The 22,807-nt window shown below is 43.6% G+C and overlaps 1 protein-coding gene across 1 annotated transcript in view; it reads right to left on the bottom strand.

Annotated features, from left to right (window-relative positions):
- Nucleotides 1-11,196, bottom strand: part of FRAS1 (Fraser extracellular matrix complex subunit 1) — a 161,520-nt gene extending 150,324 nt beyond the window's left edge. The window contains exons 1-2 of the mRNA XM_083833103.1: nucleotides 10,976-11,196; nucleotides 7,729-7,760 (exon numbers count right to left, since the gene is read on the bottom strand). Of these exons, the coding sequence (XP_083689229.1) occupies nucleotides 7,729-7,760; nucleotides 10,976-11,033 (90 nt within the window). The 5' untranslated portion in view covers nucleotides 11,034-11,196. The remainder of the gene's footprint in view (nucleotides 1-7,728; nucleotides 7,761-10,975) is intronic.
- Nucleotides 11,197-22,807: the final 11,611 nt, after the last annotated feature.

Here is a 22,807-nt window from a genome sequence, read left to right as displayed (position 1 = left end):
ACAGCCTTCAACGAGATTTGCCCGCATATATGGATACAGATATTTCTCTCCAATACAGGACCTTTGTGTTCCTAACACAAACTCATCCGATTTTTTTGCCCCAGCCTCACGCCTTCATTTGTTCTCTCCTAAAGCTGCTGATACACGCACACACTCATAGTGTCAACTCCGCCTCCATAAAATCTTCCCTGGGAATAATCAAAACTATATTGACTTTCTTGTTAAGTTCAAAGACCTTAACAAGTCATCTGATGAACATTAGCGTTACGTCCCAGGAGCACGATTACAGACTTACTAGTCCATAAAACCGACAAGACGACTGCCTCCAGCACTGCGCCCTGCTGGGCTGCTTTCTGCAGCTCAGTCACTGCGCCAAAGAGAGGGGAAATCAGTTTTTCAGTGAGTTGTCCTTTACCATTCAGGAGAGAAAGATGAATATCAAGTGCTCATTGTCTAAAGTCACATTGTGGCACACTTGCCCTCCAAATGATACAATGAGATCCCTTCTGGAGAAGCTGCAATGCCCGACCTGAGCATCTTCTGTCGTCTTCTGCCTGTGCCACACGGACCTGTCACGGCAGGGCACACCTACGCCTGCCCCTGCTAACCCAACCGAGCAGTACCGCCCTGCTCCCACACCTCAGCCACACGGAACACCAATGCCTTCATGTTTGCAAAGGCACTGCCACAGCGGAATAAGTGTACAGGTTTAATGACCACCGCTTGCCATTTCCATTTTTATCATACAGCCCTCTGCAAAACCAGCTTTTTTTCCCCTCCCAACATTTTCACCAGCTGTGGGACGCCGCTTCCAACCCCAAAGCTGGCACTTGCAGCCCAAAAGTTTTCAGCAGAGGGCCCAAGTTTGGCACACACCCCAACATGACAGGGTCCTCAGCCCCTCAGTTACACGCTGCCTTTGAGACAGGTCCCGAAGTGAAGCAAGCTGTCGCCTTTCTGTAGCTACACTGCTTTGCACTGCCCAGAGGCTTCCCCTTTTAATGCATTATAGCCTTGTTCCACCGGCAGAAACTGATCTCTACCATTTCTTTTACCAGTTAACTGGACATCACAACCCCCATCCTCTAAAGAAAAAAAGCACAGGAACCCTGATTGAGGTTTTGACAGGGTTGAGGAGAGGGAAGGAATGAGGAAATACAACCTGAATTAGTGACCTAGCAAAAAAAAAAAAAAAAAAACAGAAATTTTCATGCGGGGAACTTAGGAAGAAAAAGTAAATGACAAATCACAAGGAATTACGTCCTAACCAAGGCTCTTGCAGTGCATACAGAGAGCTGGAAGACGCAATGTTTTGTAAAATGTATAAATGCTGGGTAATTGTTGAATTGTTGTACTAGTGAATGAATCCACGAGCAACCCTGCCAAGGCTTCGGCCTATAGCTCCTGTAACTGTGACATTAAATGTTAATCATCTACTTAAGGCAGTGTTTGGGGACGAACAGCCGCCATGCAGGAAGGGCACTGAAGCGGAAAATATGGAAGAGGGCAGCTCTTGTAAGGACCCACTCTCCAAACCCAGCTGGTCTGAGATCTCCTCCCACGACGCAGCGCAGGGAGAGGAGCCCGGGTGGAGATGACAACAAGCAGCAGACCCTCAGAGCTTCAAGGAAAGAAAAACTACAAGCTGCAGAGAGTCACCAAGCCCTGGGTCCCCCCCTTCAGCTCTTCCTGCACCCAGTACAGGACAACATCCAGGCAGCTGTTAACAAGGCTCACAGCCTCCAGGTTGCCCTTTATTCGCGTTGTGAAAGGACCTTCAGGTGCAAGTGGGGGTAGTTGCTGGTTTCTCTGATGTTAGAAACCCAACGCCCAGCACCTCCCCACCACAGGGGTTTTTAATTGAAGGGATAACAGTGGGAGGGGGTTAAGGCTCCACCTGATTTCTTCACAGAGATAAAAAAAGAAAAAGCAACTGGAAAAGGAAGTGATGGGCCAGCTATGCTGCTTGTCTTTATGCATGATGTACAACCCAATATATTGCAAGACAAAAGTGAAGTACACCCATGCTGAGGCTTATACTATGTGGTGCTTAGTATTCAGAACGAGTTTAGTTTCAAGTGCCTACAAAAAAAAACACAAAACATGATAATGCTGGAAGATAGCAGGGCTCAGCTATGCTGCTCGTGTTCTTTCCTTGTAAAATTGGTGTTTGCATTCTTAGTCCCCAAAAAATGACTTTTACATGCCTTCTGAATGAGAACCACTACAATATAAAAGAGTTATTACATAATACTAAGATGTGAGCCTTGATCCACCAAGTAATAACTCTTTACTGATTAAAAGACAAGATTTCACTACATCCTCAGGAGAATAATCATCTTTCATAAAAGCTTCTTTTACCTCGTGCCGTAAAAAAGGAGCCTGCCCCCATCCCCCTGCCTTATGCTATTATTTTAAGGAACACAGAGAACACAGCCAGCATCTGTTTTATTCAAAAACAAATTTCATGCAAATATTTGCCTTTTATTTTTGATCTTCAGTTGATCTCAGCTTTCTGGAAGTCATTTCCTATGTGCAAAGTGTCTCATCAATAAGCCTTAACGACATACAAGTCATGTAAATCAAGAGGCTTATTTGCTATCACCTTGCACGCCCATTTACAGGCATACAATGGGAGAACAAATTGGATATTAAGCACTACACATAGGACATTGTGTTATGTATTTGCACTAAGATGTGAGGCTGCACAATGGCACTGCAGGATCAGGCCCCTGCTACACCAAATTCACCCCCGAATTCCCCTGGCCTTTCCTTTGTTACCTGGGAGAGTCGCAGTATCTCACTGTACCTGTTCAATAAATAAAATTCCTCCATATATAGGATATCAGTCAGCTCTCATAGCTACGTTTCCACCCTGCAATAGCAGGAAAAAGCTAGCTCAGTCTTGCAAGCCTCCAACACATAGCTCATTACCTCCTGAATACCTTCGTTCTCCTTTGCAGAAGAGCAAACCGAGCGCAGGCTGCTCAAAGAGGAACCCCCAGCAAAGCGGGCAGTAGCGTGTTCTGGGCAGCAGTTGCGGGAACATTACACAGAAGGGAGATTCACGCTGCGGTAAACTAGAGTTTATAGACACAAAATGTTATATGCGCATTATAAATAGGAGTTTATAGTTTGCTCCCTGGAGGAGCTGAGGATGTAAACCCCAGGCTAAGTGGTAGCAATTAAATCACATTATTTATAAAAGACATCTTCACTATCTTGAAAGTAAGCAAAACCTTCAACTGAAATCACTGATTCTGATCCCATTTTTTTTCAGTATTTTTTTTTAAGAAGGATAACAAGAGGTTGCTACTTCTTTACCTCGCTGTTACCCTACTGTGTTATGTTCCCTATCCAGAAGTGCTCTGCACCTGCCAAGAATTAATTTTAATAGTCACTTAATTCATTTAAAATAGAAGCTATCCAGAGTGGGAACATTTACTTCAAGTTTGAAGAAACATCACTTTTTATATTTTCCCATTCATTTTTGACTCAAAGCACAGATGGAAACAGAATTAAATTTAAAATGCATACAAAGAGGCTTTCTTTAGAGTTGAAACAATAGAGTTGAAACAATATACTCGTATAACCTTGAGATTTCTAAGTCTGTAATTTTTTTTTAAATGATAAAAGAATACTGTTTATTAAGAAAGGTGTTACATGCAATCACTCATGCCAAATTTCTTCAAATTGTTTTATTGCCACAAACTTCCAGACTTTTCACATTAACATCTTCATGAGCATTCCTTTCTTCAGCCACTAGCAGGTAAGAAAACACCCAGCAACAAGCCCCTTCCCTCCTCAGAACTTGAAAGTAGCACTTTGTTTCTCTACTCTGACTACCCTAGCCACTGAAATGAATTAAATAACTCAAACGTAATCCAGTTTCAAAAAAAAAAAAAACACCACACTGGAGCTGAGCAAGAAGTGACCTCTTACACAACACATCTCCATGCCTCCACTTTTGTTTTTGTTTTTGTTTTTTGGGTTTTTTTTTTGATTCCCTCAACTTTTGCTAGCGACCTTGCCTGTTGGTCCAGCTCCTTGCAAGTGTTTCCAGAAAGTTACAACTAAAGCATACACTGAGCTGATGGTCAGATTTGAAATGCAGCTGATGGAAGTCGGTATTTATACAACAGATGTTTGCCAACCTGTGATTTTTTTGTGACCTCTCCCATGACTGATTGCAGAGCAGAATTAGAGAGACGAAAAGCTGAATGATCAGAAGAGCTACGACATGGGTTTTTCCCTTTTCCAGAAAGGCGTGTTGTTCTTCTGACTGACTGCTAAACCTAGGTCTCTTCTCTCCAAACATTCAAGTCAATTAAGCCCTTGAATTACCTTGATTCCTTTTTCAGACAGTTCCAAAAGGAAAAAGGGAAGATAAATTTTTGGTAGAAGCACAAGTACAGTACGTGTGGGGGTAAGGTTAGGGCTTTGTATTCCATCTAGTTTTCATCCAAACTCCAAGATTAAAAACACATTCTATTTCAAGAAAAGTTGCTTAGCTTCATTGCTGCTTTGTAATGTTAGAAAACCATTGTATGCGTCTCCAGAAATTTCCAAATGAGTTTGTCACTCCCCAAATTCATTCCTGCATCCGTTACCACAAGTGTTGGAGCGGACCACACCTGTGTTTTAACACAACCAAAAGAAAGTTTAGTGGAGATCGCTCAGCTGGACTTGTCCTTCCCTATTGCAAAGTCTACGAGACAGAAAGTGTCATTTATCAAACCACACTTTCCATTTAATCCAACTCCCACCTTAATTCACAGCCCCATTCTTCTCTCATCCTCCCAGGGCTGAGAACTACTCTTGGTACAAGCCAGCTGGAAGAAAGATGCAAACACAGACTTTAACAATACCTTCCCCAAACATTTACCTTCACTGCGGCATGAAAGTCTCCTCAGCCCACCTACACTACCCTCCAGCGAAGAAAAGCAAGGAACGTGCATTTTCTTCTTTGCTAAATAAAAGCAGCAGCAGCGCCAGCTGTGTGGACCTGAAAACTCCTTCAAAGGTGAAGGAAGAGGGAATAACACAAGCCCCCTCAGCACAGCTGGAAACGAAACAGAGATGTTTTTCCTCAGAGGAAATGCACGAACAGAAGCTGACCCTTGATATACAGCCAGCTAAGTCAGCCAAGCAAGATGCAGAACGCTCTCCTCAGTGTTAACGATTCACGCAGCTCTGCAGCACTTCCATTCACTGTTCTTGAGTGTCTGATTTATGCCCAGAGGATTTTTCAAGTGACTTAAGAGTTCAGGTTTGCAGCAGAAGCAAGGCAGCCAAGTACCATAAAGCAAGACTTGCAGCAACTAGCGTTCCTACAATACCCTAGGAACAGCTCACATACAACTACTTGCACCCAACACACCAAGAAAAGCCCTAAATAACATGAGGCTGAAAGGAAAAACAGTGTTTCTAACCATAATTTTGGATGTAAGAAAATTTCTACAGACATATTTGCAGGGAGGGGGATGAACTGCTCTTTTAGAGCCATGGACACATTGCAAAGCTGCCACTGCAGGCGACAGCCACCAGGAGAGGTTGCAGAGTTTGGCCCGATGCCTTCTCGTCATTCAGAAAAGCTGTCTTCCCTGGAAGTAAATGGTTTGTAAGCAAAGGCACCCAGAAGGCACATTCTTCCTCTGCAACAGATTCTGTCGAGATAAGATCCCTCCTCTGCAGGTTTGCCCTGCCACTGGGATTTCTCCACTGAACATGTTTTTATATGCAGCTCCCCACAGTCGCACACAAACGCTAAAACCACAAAGTTATCCCCCAGCCTGCTCCTCTGCTCCCCTCGGGGCACGCAGCAGCATCACCAGCGAGGAACCCCACTGCCAAATTCTGCTGTCAGCCCCACCTGTGCTCTCACAAGTCGGCCCCCACTCGTGTAAGACTTGCTTTAACCCTGCTGCGGACAACAGCGGAGATGGCCAGCATGGGGAGCTCAAGCCAGCTCCAACGCCGCTGCCTACAGCAGTGCTGAGCGCAGCTCAGCTCCCCTCCAGCCGGGACGTGGCCTGCCCTTGCTTTCCTCTGGCTTTCCAGAGCACAGGCGAAGGCACAGGGAGCTCCTCGGGTACAGACAAAGTCACTCGGGTCTACTCCTGTCACCCACATGCAGCTTGGCCACATGAGGCAAATCCCTCGCATGCTGCTCTGGCAGTGCTGCTCCTTCTAGAGGATAGGAGCTTGTTCGAAGAATGATAAGCTTAAGTCATTCCAGTTTTACTCGATTATAAATGTCAGAGCAAAAATACTAATGCAGGTGCTGAGCTAAGTTTTACTGCAGAGCAATTCTCTTGTGCAGCTAATGAAAACTAGTACGATTACAGAAATGGTTTCCAAATAAAAAAAATACAAACTTATTAAACACAGATAAAGATGGAGTCAAGGATATGGGGAGCAAGTTCTTTAAATGGGGACATCTAATGTGAAATATCCCCACATGCAAAATTTGTATCACGATATCGCCAAGACCTGCACTAGCATTTCAGACACAGCTGCAGGGGAAGTGGAGAAACAACAGCAAGAAAACACAGAATGCAAAAAAAAAAATTGCAACTGACATCAGTGCGAAGTGGTAACAGATTAAAACCCCTCATTTACCAACCTTTCAGCTCACTGAGCTGCAATGCTCAGAAGAGCGCGATCTGCCATACAACTCACTAAAGTTGGAGCCTAGACAAACTTCCCAATTGCTTCTAACACACTGAAGCTCCACAGTGCATTATTGAGAGAAGCAAACCCGATTAGCCTGACACAGCTTCTCCCCAAGCCACCCACTGAAAACATTCAGATCCAGCAATTTGCACTACATTTCCCTCTCGGGGCAAAAAAAAAAAACTTCCAAGAGCGAGGGTCCAGGTCAGAAGGCCAAAAGCTACACACAGGGGCCATGCTTCTCTGACACGCCACATGTTTGGCTAACTTGCTGGAAGAGAAATGAACACCCAGGTTTTCCCTGGCTGCTGCATGTTGCTTGCCAGACCACAGCAACAGATCCCTGAGCAAGTTGGCTGTGGGGTCGGAGGCAGGTACAGGAGCACTCCAGGAAAGCAAGCTGCTCGGCCTTTCCCTCTCAGCCCAAAGCACCTAAGCAATGCTACCAAGTGTTACTGAACAAAGCAGTTTGTACAAGAATCACAGATTTTGACTATTCATGAAGTTATTTGTAGAATACGTACACGTAAAGAGGAAGACACTAAAACAAAATACTTGAAATCAAGAAAGAAGCATCAAGGTACCCAGTACTTACCATAATCAATTGAGAAAAAGTGTTAAATTGCTGCCACTAATAGCTTATATATTTAGGGGGAAAAAAAAAAAACACAGAACATACCTAGCATCACTGAGACATTTTACAAAAGATTATTTTGTCCTGTCCAGGACCACACACTTATGATTTCTATCTTCCAAGCTGTAAAATCGCACACATCCTTCACATGCTGGACAAATAAGGAGCCCCAGTTAGAAGCAGGCAGAGCTGTACTGACATGGAGAATGGTTGGGTTCACAAAGGCCCAGGGAGAATTGCTGACCTCCCTGAGGGCGATATTTATTTTGCTGTTGTTTTCCTGCAGGCTGAAGGCTGCTCTGCGACCTGCTGCAAGATCAGCCATCCCCAGCAGAGGTGACAAAATCAGCAGTCAGAGTAAAGTTCAACAGCACCTCCTCAAATATTTTCCCCGACATAATACACTGAAGCTTACCTACCTCAAAAACCAAGCCTTGGTAGACACAGGCACCTGTGGGACGACAACAACAACAAAAAAAAAGATGGATTAGAAGAAAAAAAATTACAATCACCAGTCACCTGCCTTATTTTGATCAGGCCAACCCATTCCCACAAGCACCATATACCCCCTCAGATGGGTGACAGATTCCTGTGTTTGGTGCTTCTCATGCAAGGGGTACATCTTCTCTCCCTCTGCTGCCACAGCTGCCTCCTCCAAGGAAAAAGGCCTCACAATATACACATAAGATGAAGCTTACAACTCTATTTCTACTTTGATTCATGGCCTGAGCTCTCGCTGAAATACAGGCAAGCCACTGCTATTCAATGGCAAAATACAACCCTTAAAAATGCAAGGTTACACAGCACTTAAATTGCATGCTAAAGAACAGGCTCTTCTCTGTGCTCCTATAAATCCTTTTACCATCTACAGGAGAAACAAATAAGCACGTGAGTATACACATAAAAACGCGATCACTGTGAGAAGAGCAGCCATGAATTCCTGCCCCTAACTCACTCCATGGGCAACACGTCGCATCTCCCCTGCTGACAGGCTCACGGGACTCCCGCCCTTCAGGCTTCCCACCTGATGCTACTGGGAAAGCTTCTCCAAGCAAGTGACAGAGAGATGCGTGCCCATTCGAGCACACTTTATATATTCTGCTTCAATAAGCCAAATAAGAGGTTAGAAAATAAAGCCATGAATGAGCTCAGTGACACTTCTTCCATTGATTTTCTGGGAAACAGCCCTTCTCAAACAACAGCACGTATCTGTCTACTGTGACAAGAATGTGAAATCAAAAGCAACCCAAGAAACCCAAAGATTAAAAGCAAAGAACAGGAGAAAAGCTGCCTCAAGGGACCACCCAGAGAACTACGAATTTCCTTGTCAAAGAGTGTTTTTTCCCATAAAAAGCAGATTAGACAAATTTGTACAGAAAACCTTGGAGCCGCACTGCTTGAGATTGAGAGCTCCTCCTTCGAGCTGGTCCTCAGCTCAGCTACAAGAGGCTGCAGAGGCACCATCAGGAATTATTTTCCCTTGCCAAAAAGATGAGCCCTAAGAGCCCAGTTGTGTTTCTTTCAAACTCTGCAGGTACCTTTCTACTCATACTGGCACTAGGAAGATCACACATGCAGACTGAGCACGGGAGAGGATGACATGCTGAAACGCCGGGTTTCAATCTCACATCCACTCTGCATTTTCATGGTGGTGCCAAGGTACTCGAGTGCCACTAAGACCCAGTCTCTCAGCAATTACCTGTTCATTAATTTACTTGACTTCCATAGCAACCCAGGTTAAGGGAAAAAAAAAGACATTACCGTATCTAGACTTCATGATACTGCATTTATTTTCATCAAATACCAGTTATTCTCCTGCCCCTCACATCCCTTTTCTCCCCCCCATACTCTTCTTTTGAGAGGAGAGAATAATTTCAAGGTTCATCATCCTCCTGCACCTCAAAATTCAGTGCAAAACACTACAAGGTCACATATGGTTGGAAGGCACATGAAAAAATAATACTTAACACCAATTATTTAAAGCTGATACAGCTTGACCATTTTAATCCTGAAAAGGGCTCACTGCCCTTCCTTCTTTACTTAATGACTATCGTTCCTTAAAAGTACGGAAAAACTGACTTAACATCATAAAAAATGAATTATTATGTCATAGCCTTCACTAAAGACTTGAAGCTCTTAAGAAAGGCGTGTGAGGGGGACACAAAAAAAAAATCACTACCATTTCCTATCTCTGCTTCAAAAGGCTGTAATTACATCTGGGGCCCTTTGCGCCAGGCACTGTAAATACCTCGCGAGAGAGCGGTCATGTGCCAAGGAACTCATCGCCAGGCAGGCATCAGCAGGGATGAGAGAGGCCTTCGAGTCTCTCTCTCTCGGCACTACAGCCTACTCCCTCCGCTGCACCCTCTGCACACAGGCTCACCCCATGTGCAGCTACAAAGCAAACAGAGCTTTGCAGCACCCTGGCTTTCCACACAGCTCCAGGTCACCGGAGTGACAGAGGACTGTTTGCAAAGCTCACCTGAAAGGGTTCCCTCAAAAGAGCATGGTGCCTTCCATACACTGAGCGAGCTATGGAAGAACCCCCCTGACTTTTTGTCTGGTTACTTGTGCTGGGCATACCAGATACAGGTGGTTGATAGGGTGGTTTTCTGATTTTTTTTTTCTTTTTGAAATGAATCTCTCTGCTCACCAAGTTAATACCCCACATTCACATCTGCCAGTTCCCCCATTCACACACAGACATGGCTACTCACTCCTGCTGTTCGTTAAGACAACTAAAGCAAACATGACACATTACACTGGGAGCTGTATGTGGGGAGTCTGTCACTTCGGGAACCAACAGCCCACAGCCACATGGTCAAAAAGAAAGCCAGAAAACAACCTAAGAGCACAAGTGCAGCCCTGGTACATTGCCAAAATCAAGCTATCGATGACCTTAACCCCTGCACTGACAGCTGTAGTAAGATTAAAAAAACCTTCACACTTTTATAAGTCTCTCCAGAACACTTTTTTTTTTTTTAATTCAAGTGACAGAAGCAGTCAGCGGTCAATGCCTTAGCTGCACTCAGAGCAACATCCACGCAACGTTAAGTTTACCTCAGAAATCTCTTAAATCAGCGCAAGGTGATGCTGCTGCCTCCTGTGCACTCCCCAAAGCCCCTATTATCACTGCCCTAGCACAGCGCAAGCAGATACCCTATGGGCAATGATCTCTACCCTCCCCACTGCCACCAACAGCGGTGACAAGCGGGATGGGACAGGGGCACGAGGGCTCTGCTCAGTCCCTTTCGCACCCAGCCACTGGAAACCCATCGTTTCTTAAAATAAAAAGGACCCTTAAAATAAAAAGGACCCTGGCTTTGGAACCCCCCAGCCTCTTAGTGGATTCTCAGCTGTCCCAAGCCCCCTCCTCACCCTCCATCACCTCAGGTGCCAAGCCTGAGGTGAAACCCACAACCAAGCCCCACGGTGCGCACCCACCGCCCCTCAGCCGCCTGCGGTCCCCCCCCGCGACCATTTTGGGAGCGGGCACAGCCGGCCCGAGCCGGGGGGCAGCCAAAATGGCGGGGGGCGGGAGACGGACCCCCGGCCGGGGAGGGAGGGAGGAAAGGCGCCCAAAACCCACGGGGCCCGCCTAGGGGGGGCTTCTCCTCAGGGCACCGACCCTCCTCCCCTCAGGGCACCTCCCGGAACGGGACTCACCTGAGGCGGCAGCAGCCAGCGCCGCGCTGAGGAGGCAGAGCGGCGCCCAGGCGCCCATGGCCCCGCCGCGGGCGGAGAGGAGCCCCCGGCAGGTGCCGGGGCAGCTCCTCGGCCCCCGGCCGACCGCCAAACTTTCCCCGCAGACAAAGCGGCCCCGCTCCGCGCCGCCAAAAATGCGCCGCAAGCCGCCCTGCCTCCGCCCGGCCCGGCCCCCGGCCGCGCCTCGCTACCCCCGCCCCCGGCAGCCGCGGCTGAGGAGGCTGGGGCTGCGCCTCTCCTCCTCCTCCTCCTCCTCCTCCTCCTCCTCCTCCTCTTCTTCCTCCCTGCCGGCAGCTGACCGAGGCAGGGGGAGCTTGGGGGGCTGCTTGGGCAGCGAGGGGCTGGCGCTCAGAAGTCGACCCCAGGAGCGGGAGGTTTCTCCTTCATTTTGTTCGCGGCTCGCTTTTGCAGGGTAAAAGTCGAAGGGGCACGGTGTTTGCTGGAAGGGACCGAGCCCTGACAGAGGTGCACGCTCAAACCATCTTCCCACCACCGAGTCCAGAGCTCAATACACTTTGCTCCTCACCCATTATATAATTTCCTCTAAAAAGGAAGAATTAACATTAGTGATTACAAACCAAGCACTCAGAACTTCACAGAACCTACCAAGTGCACCATACACCTGAAGTTCAGCTCTTCCCCGTAGAAGATTTTCTTCTTTTAGGCACTTTCCAACCTCCTGACCACTCATTACGAACTTACTACTTCACACCTCCAGTGCCAAACGCGATAGAAGAGACCGGTGCTAATTTCTCCACATGCTTTTGCAATATGAATCGCTTTCTGCAGTAAGTCATGGGATAAAACCTTGTGGCTGGTTTTCTTTAAACCATGGCCATTCAATAACTCTAAGCAAAAACCTAAAATAGGGATGAAATAGAAAATTGATCCTAGTTTTGTTAGGGTATGAATGTAGTCCTCTTCAGTTCGTGTCAACGGACGCGCTTCATGGCTGTATCCTAATCAGCAGGTAGCAGATCCGTCATTTGTACAATGCTGCACTGACGAAGTCTTTTCCTCTTGCTTGCTTTAAACAAAGCTTGTTTGATTAAATGCAAGTACGCCAGCAAATTTAATAGCAATTCCTCATAGTAATTCAATCTGTTCAATTTTGATCACTTTCTAATGAACACTAGTCTCTTGAACTCAGAGTTGGAGGTCATTTTTTTTCAGGACTGGATGCCATTAATTTCTGTAACAACTCTAGCAAGAAATGGGAGAAATAAGATGTACAGCATGGCACCGATCCAAGTTTCAAACTGTAATTTGCATGATGAGTTTGTCACTGCTTTACCAAGTTATTACTCATTAGCTATTAGCAGGAGCTATTTTTTTTTTTTTTTTTTTTTTTACAAAAACAGGAGCAGAGAGACTTCATAACCACTGGTACACACACAAAAACACTAATCAAATATTTCATGTTAATTTAGAATAGTGTACAAATTATTAAGGGAATAAACACATACGCCTTAATTCCCTCTTAGTTACTCAAATGAAAAATCAGGACAGCTCGACTGAACTCAAAGGAACACTAGCTAAGCAAAGCAGGTGGAAATAGTAAGAAGAGCCAGGCATTCAGCGTTCATTAACTTTATAGATGTGCAAAGCCCTAGAGATGCCTGCCATGTAGAGGCACTTTTATACCAGGTGCACGTTCAACAAAACGAACGAGTGGAACACTTCTGGTTGTCCTCGTTTTCTGTTAACCAGTGATATAAACTAGGCAACCAAAGACAACGCTGCCAATGTTTGCTCTCCCTATAACCATCTTCCCAAAATGCACAGCCTGTTTCAAATTACTGCTGCAGAGAAGTCTAGCTGTTAACTTTGGATCATCCAAAGCCATGCAGAAACACAGCCTCTGCCATACAAGCATTTCAGTCAGTGCAGGAGAAAAGCCCCAAGATGCAGTAGAATCTAGTAATAAGTTATTTTTGACTGGCACCACTCCACCTACCAGTTGAAAACAACACTTTATCACCTGCTCATGCCCTTGATGAGATTTTAATTCATACCAATCCATTAACGTGAGCAAAATGGGTCTGTCCTTACTACATAATATAGAAAGAAATTGACAGAAAATAAGTGATTACTGAGGAATGGCAAAAGTATTTGGGAGATCAGTCTTGCTAGTCTTTTGCTTTCACAACTATTTTTTCACTGCTGTGCTCAACTGCATACAAGACTTCTGTTCTGCTGTGTCCAGGGGGAGGATGGAGGGTATGCATACAGACGGAACAGAGAACAAGTTACTTACCTGCAGATTCTTCAATTATTTCATGTTGCTGTCTGTCTTTCCTCAATCATCCTGTCTTTTTACAGTTTGTTGCCCTTTTTCAGCTGCAGCCTCCCCTTCTCTACTTCTCCTACCTTCCTTTCTGCTGTTCTCAGTTTGATTTTCTTTCCCTCTTGCTTTTCTCCCCATCTCCAGTGCTGACCTGCTCATTGTTCCCATGCCACTATCTTGCTTTTGTCATTTCTCCAGCTTCCTTCCAACAGATCCTACAGGACAGCTCACAGTTGCTGACATCTGTGAAGTGACAAGTTTTTGCTCCTTTGGTAAAAAGGCTGTGGCTGTTCTCCATGCCCAAACTGTCACAGAAAAGAAATCAGGTTTAGGAAGGTCAGATCTGCCGTGCTTCCTTGCACTCCCTGTGTTAGTCATATCTGCCCATTCAGCAGGGTCTCTCTGCTATCAGTGTCATCCCCTCTCTAATACTCTCTATTCCAGCTCTAACATATTCCCACAATCTCCAGCCCTGCTGCTGTGAAGCATTTCGCTCCCTGCTACATCCTGGGTCCTACTACTATGCTATAAGCCTAAATCCTTTAAAAAAAATTAAGCAGGAAATTCAGAATTCAAAGTCAACCAAGGCAGCTCTTTAAGGTGTGTGAGACCAGTCAGCAGGCAAGAGAAGCCAAAGATGCAAGCTGAGCAACAGAAGAAACGTGGCCCTTCGGGGAGTCCATTTCTACACAACACTACGTCACGCCCTCCTACAAGCTCTGGTACAACACAGAGGAACAGCAAAGACTTAAGTCAATTCCTTCTCATCTCACAAATGTATTCAGAGTGAAGGAATACACTTTTCCGGCCAGTATCCATACCTTTTCAGTCACACCAGATCCAAATAAGTGGATTTTCTACCACATTATTTCCCAATTCAGCCGTCAAGGCAGATAAGAGTTACAAGTTTTAACTCACTCTCAAGATTACCATGAAAGTAACTTACTTTAATATTAACACCATTCCAAAGAAGCTGTTAAAGTCAGTCATAGAACTCAAGATGCATAATTGACATGATTTCAAAAATTTAACCATTCCAGAGGAGAATATTCTTCATTAATATCCTGGAAAAGACAACATATTTAAAAGAAAACATACCAAATTTTGCACCAAGGCCTCAAACTGAAAGTTTTGTAAAGCCTTGTCCTTGACATCTTGTTTTTCAAGCCATAATTCAATATAAAACCAGCATTTTTGAGTCTGTTTATGAGTTAACAGCAAACTAAATTACAGAATGAACTTCGGACTATCTAGAGAAATATGAGATTGCACTAAGACTGGAAGTATGCATCTTGCAAAGCAATAACTCAACTGTCAACCGCAGCCACATCTCAGAAATGGCAGGACAGAAAGTCACTGAGGTTGAAGGATTTTTTTTTTTTAAAGCATACTTTATCAAATCTCTAGGCTGAGGTCAATTCCCTGTGCATTTGTGTTTAGGCACTGTTTCTCAATTTGGCATGCAAGTCACTGGCTCAAGTAATTCGGATCAGCCATAACTTATGTCCATGGAAAGCTGGGCATGCACTGGCACATACACACAGAATAGCTTAAGAAACACGTTTCTGAAAAGGACCCATCTCAATCCAGCTCTGTTGGCTGAGGTCTCTTCTCAGGGTTTTTTAAATTGCTTGGAATTTAGCCCACATTGTCCAGACTAAGAAATCTATGGGTTAGGCCTTCCAAAGTTTGTGACCTCCATCTAGGAGCTCGTTAAATTTAAGCAGACTCAGGTGCAGTCTGAATCAAGTCTTCTAACAAGCCAGGTGCTTTCTGGAACAACTCAAGTAGACAATCATGAAGTGGATTTTTTTGTGAATTCCCCAACAACAGAAACCCTGGCACCAGTTCTTACAGTTAAAACTTCTCCCAAATGTTACCTGATATAACTATGCATTCCTTCCTGTAAGGGTGCTAAATCTTACTGTCTCAGTAACTGTCTCAGTCTCATAAAAAGTTCTACAGAAATAAACATGTTATACAAAAATATATGTATATTAATTACATTTAATCACATTGAATTTGTAACTTCCAGTCAAACTAGTCACTGCTCTTGTGTGGAAAAAAGTGAAGAGGCCAAAATCTACCCTTTGCACACCTCTTCCTTTCTCCTACTGCTAAGACTTCCAGCAGTAGACTTCCAGAGGGCAGCTCTGAGCAGAGTTTTGCCATACTTGATTTTATTTTATTTATTTTTTTGGCATCTTGGTCTATTTCTGCTCTGTCTTCTCTGAAGATAAGTTGACCTGATGAAGTCAGAGACTAGTGTAATGAATTGACCTTCTTCAATGAAGAACAGTCTCACTACTGTGCTTGCACAGATCAGAGCTTTTTAACATCTCCAGAAAAAAAGCAGCTGGCTTTCTCTATAGAGAAAATTGAGGAGAAAGGAACCAATAGCTACAGGTACGAACAATCCACAAACAAATTATCCCTGTACCTCCTTCCCTTCCCTGGAGTGAAAAAGTGCACATCAGATGCAACTCTCCTAACAAATATTAAATAGCAGACAATTCAGCTCTGATAACAGTGCTTTGCTGAATTCCAGGCAAACCCTGTCAAAATTGAATGAACATCTCAAAAAGTAGATATTTTTCTTGGCACAGAACAATAATGTGCCAGAGGCTGCAACTGTGCCCTAAGTAATTCACAGTTCTCATATGAAAAATAAACAAAAGTGCAATTATGTGGCATAAGCTTTTTGGGAGAGGACTTAAACTCATTCCCTAACATGTCAAGACACTGTCATTGACTAGAAGCTTTGCCCGACTTTAATGTGTTCAGGGTTGTTTACTGATGGTACTTTTTTACCCAGAAGGATGAAGGATTTACTACTTTAATTAAAAAAAAAAAAAATCTAACCTAAGCTTGAGATAAAGCACTGAAAGGGTTTTATCTGACCAAAGAGAAAACAACTTCCTTTCGTAATATTCTGATGCTGTGATAAAGCTAAGAGATGGAGCTTGCTCCCATGCAGCATGAAGCCTGATACACCCTAGCCACCTTTGACTCCTCTGTCTTGCATTTCAGTCACTCTCTTCTCAAAGGTCAGTAAAATTGTCTTGTTGTCATTTTGCTTTTAATAAATACATAGAGAGGACAGATGTAATTTTAACATGATGCCTTTAAGTCTGTAGCTCACTACACTAGGATACAATGCCTATCCTTGGTTTTAGTTCTAAGATTACCAACTTTTTTCTAGGTAGCACCTTTTCCTTTCAAAGACCTTTGGGAAATGATACCTTGAAGGCCACTGTGACATGCTTTAAGAAGAATCCGCGATCCTGACAGCTATATGTTTAGTGCACATTTCACCTCTTCACAGAATATGCGAGACCACAAATCATTACTGAAATAAAGAAAAATCCAATCTTTTCCCACTGTCTCTACATGGACAAGGAGTAAGAGACTACCTCTGTGCACTATGCATAACATAAAAGGTTTTGTTAATGAATATTTTAAAAATACACTGAGATTAGGTTATTAAAAGATAAAGTATGCATCTCAAACCGCTATTGATGCTGGATTCTTGAAGGGATTTAAAAATATATTTTTAAAATACGCCTTTAAATAATGACGAACTTGGGCTTTCATCGCCTCCTCATCTACACACAGCCCTGTTAGTGAAAGCAGAAAAAAACGTTTCCCAAACTGAGCGCCCAGCAGTTTCCTCCCTTCTCAGGGAGGAAGTTTCCTCCCTTCTCTTTATAGGGTGACTGCATTTCAGTTTTGGATAGCCAATGCAAACGTGCACATATACTGGCTACAAAAAGCATGTGCGCACCCGGTCTTTAGTTTTGGGGAAACATATGATTGACCATGCTCACGCAGTACAGCTTTCTAGCAGAACTGCAGTCAGTCCAGCAGCACCCAGATGACAAAGTACAGAAGTCACCAGGCAGCACCCTGGAAATCAATCCAGCATGCTCTTTCCACAAACCTCAGCATTAAACATTTTTCTACTGCCTAGCACATCTGCATGCGTACTGCCAACCAGGACTCTGTTTTTATCTCACTGTTCCAGTCCCCCAAATCCACTCCCATCCCCAACAAACCCTGAAAGATGGGAACAAGTATGCTTGGGAAAGCCCTGTGAAAGGAAATTTATTTGCAATTGTTCAGATCCCCTGAAATATTTTTCTTTTCTTCCCCACAGGGCACCTCTGGTGTAAAGTCACTACCCACCCTGTTAGCATGCCATCTTTTCTTAAGGCTTTGAGTAGTAGTTAGCCTGTATACAGGTCATTTACAATTTTGTTTTGTCATAACCAGATTTCACTAATGCTGGGAAATGAGGCTTAACTGCCTTCCTACAAGGAGCGTCTTAAAGAAAAAACACTGAAGTGCCATTTGCCTTGCTGCTCTCATTTCCACTCCAGTCAGTTTCCTCCTAATGACCAACTCAGAGGCCTTGCAGCTAGCACTGTAATCACAGGACTCCTCCTGCTGGACAGATGACGCTTTCAGGAGAGAAGAAAGCATTTGTTAATCACTATCCTTTTTTTTTTTTTTTTAGTAAAAAAAGTAAAATTAGGCTTCAGTGGGGTTTTGTTTGTTTCCAACTAAGTTTTCTTTAAGATGAGGGAAAAGTCACCCAAATGTTTCTCCACTTCAACAAAACCCACAAAGACCACTACAACTCCAGCTGCAAAGAAATACCATCAGCACGGGTTTGTGATATAAAGATATAAAGATAACCTAGCACAACATATTGGGCCCTGAAGAGTCCTGCTGCCCCACTGAGGATCACACCGAGCAGTTTCCCACGGTCACAGCCCTAACGTATACCTGTCTAGCTCCACCACTGACCAAAACAATACAGCATCATGAGGTTACCAAGGGCAGTAACTGCTTCCTCACTCGGCATTTCCAACTTCCTAGCAATTTTGGACGAACAACTTTCCCCCTTTCTTTCCCCAAATACTCTTGGAGCTAGAAAACTGTCTCACATTTAACTTAATGGAACTTTATGGTAGCAAATTCCGCTCTGTTTTGACTATTTTTACATTTTTCATAGGCTGTTTTAGCAGAAAGCCTCATCTTTGTTCTCAAAAGCCTCTCAAATGAGTGCCTGCCTTCACAAGGTGACGGAACGTTACCCACCACAAGTACAGGTAACCCTAAAAATAAGCATCTTATGTTGAAGGCCACTGATGAAAAACAGTACTAAGCCTTAGATGTCAACCCAAGTCCACTTTCTCACAAAGCCTCTTCCTCATAGCAGGGTGCCATATTGTATTTTTAGTCAGTCATGACAGCTTCATTTCCCCCTCTCCTAATTAAGTCAATGGAAGTTGACTATGGGCAGAACTAAGCTTAGCATTAGCTTCACCCAAAATTGGGAGACCACAATCCAGACTGACAATGCCAACGGTACTGCAGAACATGAACGTAGCCATGCTAGCCAGATTTCCGTTCCACTACTCCTTCCCTTCTTGCTTTTAAAGGTGTTTTTCTCACCTTTGTGCACGAAGGAGGAACTTCTGGAACAGAAAGTGCTTGGAACACCACTTTTACTGCCCCACACTGTCCCCTTTTGCACAGTAGTTAGGGATTTTGTTAATGACATTTCCTTCACCTTCTCATTTCCATGCATTGTATGTTACAGACAAAACCTGTCTCTGCATCTAGAATGACCTTATTCATTGTAGGCACCATGGGATGTTTAAACAAGACTTCATCAGTGACATCACCCAGACAAGCACCGTGCTGAGCCCAGATTTTCCAAGCAGTTTTGTTTGCTCCAAACGAAGCGCTCAGCCTGACACCTTAGGCCAGCCTAACTTTCAGAGCAGGGGCAGCACGCAGCAGGACTTGGCAGCTCTGGAAAAATTAACGAGGGAGCCCGGACCTGACAAGTTAAATCAGGATGTGTACAAGGCTGATGTTACTTGACATTTTGGAGGCAGTGCTCCGTTACAGTACGGCAAAATGGCAACTGTGGGACTAGTGCTAATCCCAACAGTGAGCAACCTGGGAAATCCCCAGCCAGTCCTTTCGTGCATCAGTTTTGAACGCTGCATTTGCAACATCCCTATCCTGCTCTAGCTTTACCTCTGTGCCATAGTTTACAGCAAAAGCTCTGTGAACTCAGTTTGACCTACCCAGATTGAAGTTTTTTGGAGTGCAACTAATTTCCATACAAGTCCAGGTTTAGGCTGACAGCCTAAACCCTTCATTTCCCACAACTGCACACATGCTTCCATTGTAATTTCTTCCTTGTTTGGGCACATTTTTCTCTAAGTATCAACTGGGAATTTAAGTTCATTGCCTGCTTCCCCTTAGTTATACAGCAGTTTCATATGGGATAATTTTAAAAGCAATCATACATCATCTGCATTACAAAGTACACTGCAGCACTCCCTCCTTTTCACAAGGAGACAGACCTGGGTTAATGGAGTTTTGCTTTTGATGGAAGATCTCTGCTCTATTTACCTACCAAAGGAGTATTAAGCATTCATTAACAGAAACGCTGGCAAAGGGCTGCCTCTTATCATACGTGACTTACAAGAACTTAATGTTCAGGACAGATAACCAATTTATATACTGCCATAACTAAATCAGAAACCACCAAAGCATTACAAAACCACACTTGGCAAATAGTACAGTAGTATTCATAGCTAGATGCAAGCGACACCATCTTAGTTATGCTTACATGACAATTAAACAGGTTTCCAAGGCACACTGGCACAAAAACCACACGTACAACAGTTCCTACTCTGCTTGTTTTGGGACTAAGCTTATTACAGGGGATCAATCACAGGTTGTCTTCCTCCTTTTCATCTCTCCTCTATCTCCATCAAACATTTCAGGATAAAATCATAATATAAACAACGTTTTGTATAATGCCTTTCGGTATTATGAAGGCCAGGAGCATTATTACTACATCAATTAGTAACATGGCGTACTCAAAACTGCAAGATTTTCAGCTGCATTTGTTCAGGTACAGTTTGCTGAGTTCATTAGCTATTTTTTTCCTCACCTGACCTCTAGAGATTCAGATTTACAGTATTGCCACAGCGTTCAAATTTTCAAAGTATGCATTTCTGAAGGAATATACAGTACTCCACATTTTTATTCTCTGAAAATACATTCGGCAGTCAGCCTGAGATACGTTCACCTGTGTATTTATGCTTAAGCATTGCTAAATAAAACAGAACACCCATCTTCTAAACAACAGGCCTGCAACAACGGATAGTAAAATCTGAAATAAGTCAAGAAAACTACATGAGACCAAGAAACCTAGGCAAATGATATCATAAGCCTAACTTGTCTATATCAGCAGGTATCTTACCTTCATCATGTTCCACTGCAGTCACAAACAGCACATAACATTACAATATCTCATAGCATTACTCGTATATACAATTTGTTAGTGCTAAAGATGCTGTTTGCTTACATGCACACATAAAACTTTCTCTGCAGAGTGGAACCCTGTAAAAAAATCCTACTTTTTGCTAAAAGTGTTAATCAATTGCTCGTGAACTATTTGAGTTGCGCAGAAGCTTAAGAGACATCCTCAAGCCAAGGCACACCTCCCATGGCTTGATCTTCCCTGTTCAGACCTGTGTACAAACTCCAAGTTAAAAAAAAAAAAGCTTACCGTATAAGTGATGTACCTTTAGAGGAAGCTGTACTTGAGCTAATGAAGCTAGACATCGTACAGGCAAGGAACTTGTAGAAAAAATTGATCATGTTCATTAGAAAAAGTCATCTCAGAAAAGACTGTCAAAAGCAATCAAGCCTTTTGTTGCAGAGTAAGTTGCTCCTCTGCTCTACGCTGGCATAAACTAGACTTGCTTGCACACAGCCAGCAATCAGCACAGCCAGCTATTTAAGACACAGGGTGTCTTAAATACATTTTAAAATTAAACCTAAACTTCAATGCTAATGCTTTGGAATCTAATGCTTCAGAAAAAAACATTTCTCTTTATTATATATCTTTCTATGTCTTCTGAAAGTTGCCAATTCTGTCTCAACTAATCATGGATACACACGTTTTTATAGGGAAACACCTCCCCTTGCAATACCTCTTTTCTTGATCTAGCTAGAATTGGACCAAATTTGATGTTTAGGTCAGTTAACTTCACTGAATATATTTGACACAGTATTTCTGCCAGTCGCACCAACTCACTTCCACAAACATCGGTTGATATTTCTTCTTTCCACAAGGCATGAGCACAGCCCATAGCCAAGGTTGTTTATACAGCTATTCAGAAGTACTGACATTGCCTTTTTGCAAATACTACATAGAAAGTCTACTGAAGTTAGCGCGAAGCCTTCCTTTACCCTTAAAACAATTTTCTGATGAAATAGCATAAAGCACTCCACATACTTAAAGAAACAGCAGTGTGGCCTAGCAGCAAGCTGTCAGGCACCCTGACTGACCACAGCCAAATGCTTCAGATAGAGGCGCAAGGATTTCTAAGCATATATGGGTAACCTCCTCAAAAACAAATCAACAACTCACGTCCAATAAAAGGAATGATTTAAAGCCCCAAACACAAGCTACCTCTCCAGATTTGGATAACCTCATCCCCTTTTATATGGCCTATCCTTTCTGGAATCATCTTAATTCTTTGGATTCCTTTCTACTAGCATATGTCTAGCAATGAAACACAAAAATATCAGCAAGAAACTTCCCCTAACAACCCTACATACGGGGAACAAGAATGCCACCTGCTGGAAACAACGTGCAGAAAGCTGAGAAAAATTCTGCAGCAAGGTGGAAAAACACCTGTTTTTTAACCAGCCAGTTAAAAGACGCATGGATATTTTTTCTGGTCTCCAGTTAATAATTAAGAACTATGCTGGAAAAAAAAAAAATACAAATAGGCAAACAGGTCACAGCAATTGCCACACAAACTGAATTAAATTGAGCAGAATGACAGGATCACACTACAAGCACACTCATTACTACCTGTTGCAAAAAAAGGGTTGGTGTTTTGTTTTTAATTGGTTTGACCCACACCAACTAGCCCTCAAGAACAAAAAGCTAACTGTGCAAAAAGTTGAAACATTGCCAAGTTGAGCCTTCTGGTGTAAGAGCTCAAACCCCAACAAGAGTTTAATTCATTTGTCAAACTGTGCTATTCCTAAAAGAGATCTCCATTCCAACTAAGAAGCCTTTACCTTCAAGATTTTCCACCAAAGCTAAGTGGTATTCATAGTTACCATGAGTCAAAGGAACAAGCTAAGCTAATACATAACCAAAAGGGACCCAACAGCCTTTTTTTTTTTCTCCCTGTACACTGGCAGAGGAGTTGGGGAGCCTCCACCCAATGAGCAAATCGGGATTTTCTAAGCCAAGTCTAGTGGTCCGTGCACTCTCAAGATAACTAACCCAGCACAGGACCACGGCCCTACATATCCTAGCTACTCACTGTTGCTCTTATGTACGTGCTCTTCATTCCCAGCTGGTAACACATGAAATACTCCTAAGGCATCAGTCAGCATTTTGAGGCAAAGTCTCAACACAAAGCATACCGCAGGAGCCTTCTTAGGAT

This window comes from Anser anser, assembly GCF_964211835.1.
Source record: "Anser anser genome assembly, chromosome: 4".
NCBI classification, from domain to species: Eukaryota; Metazoa; Chordata; class Aves; order Anseriformes; family Anatidae; genus Anser; species Anser anser.
This window is presented reverse-complemented; position numbering and strand designations above follow the sequence as displayed.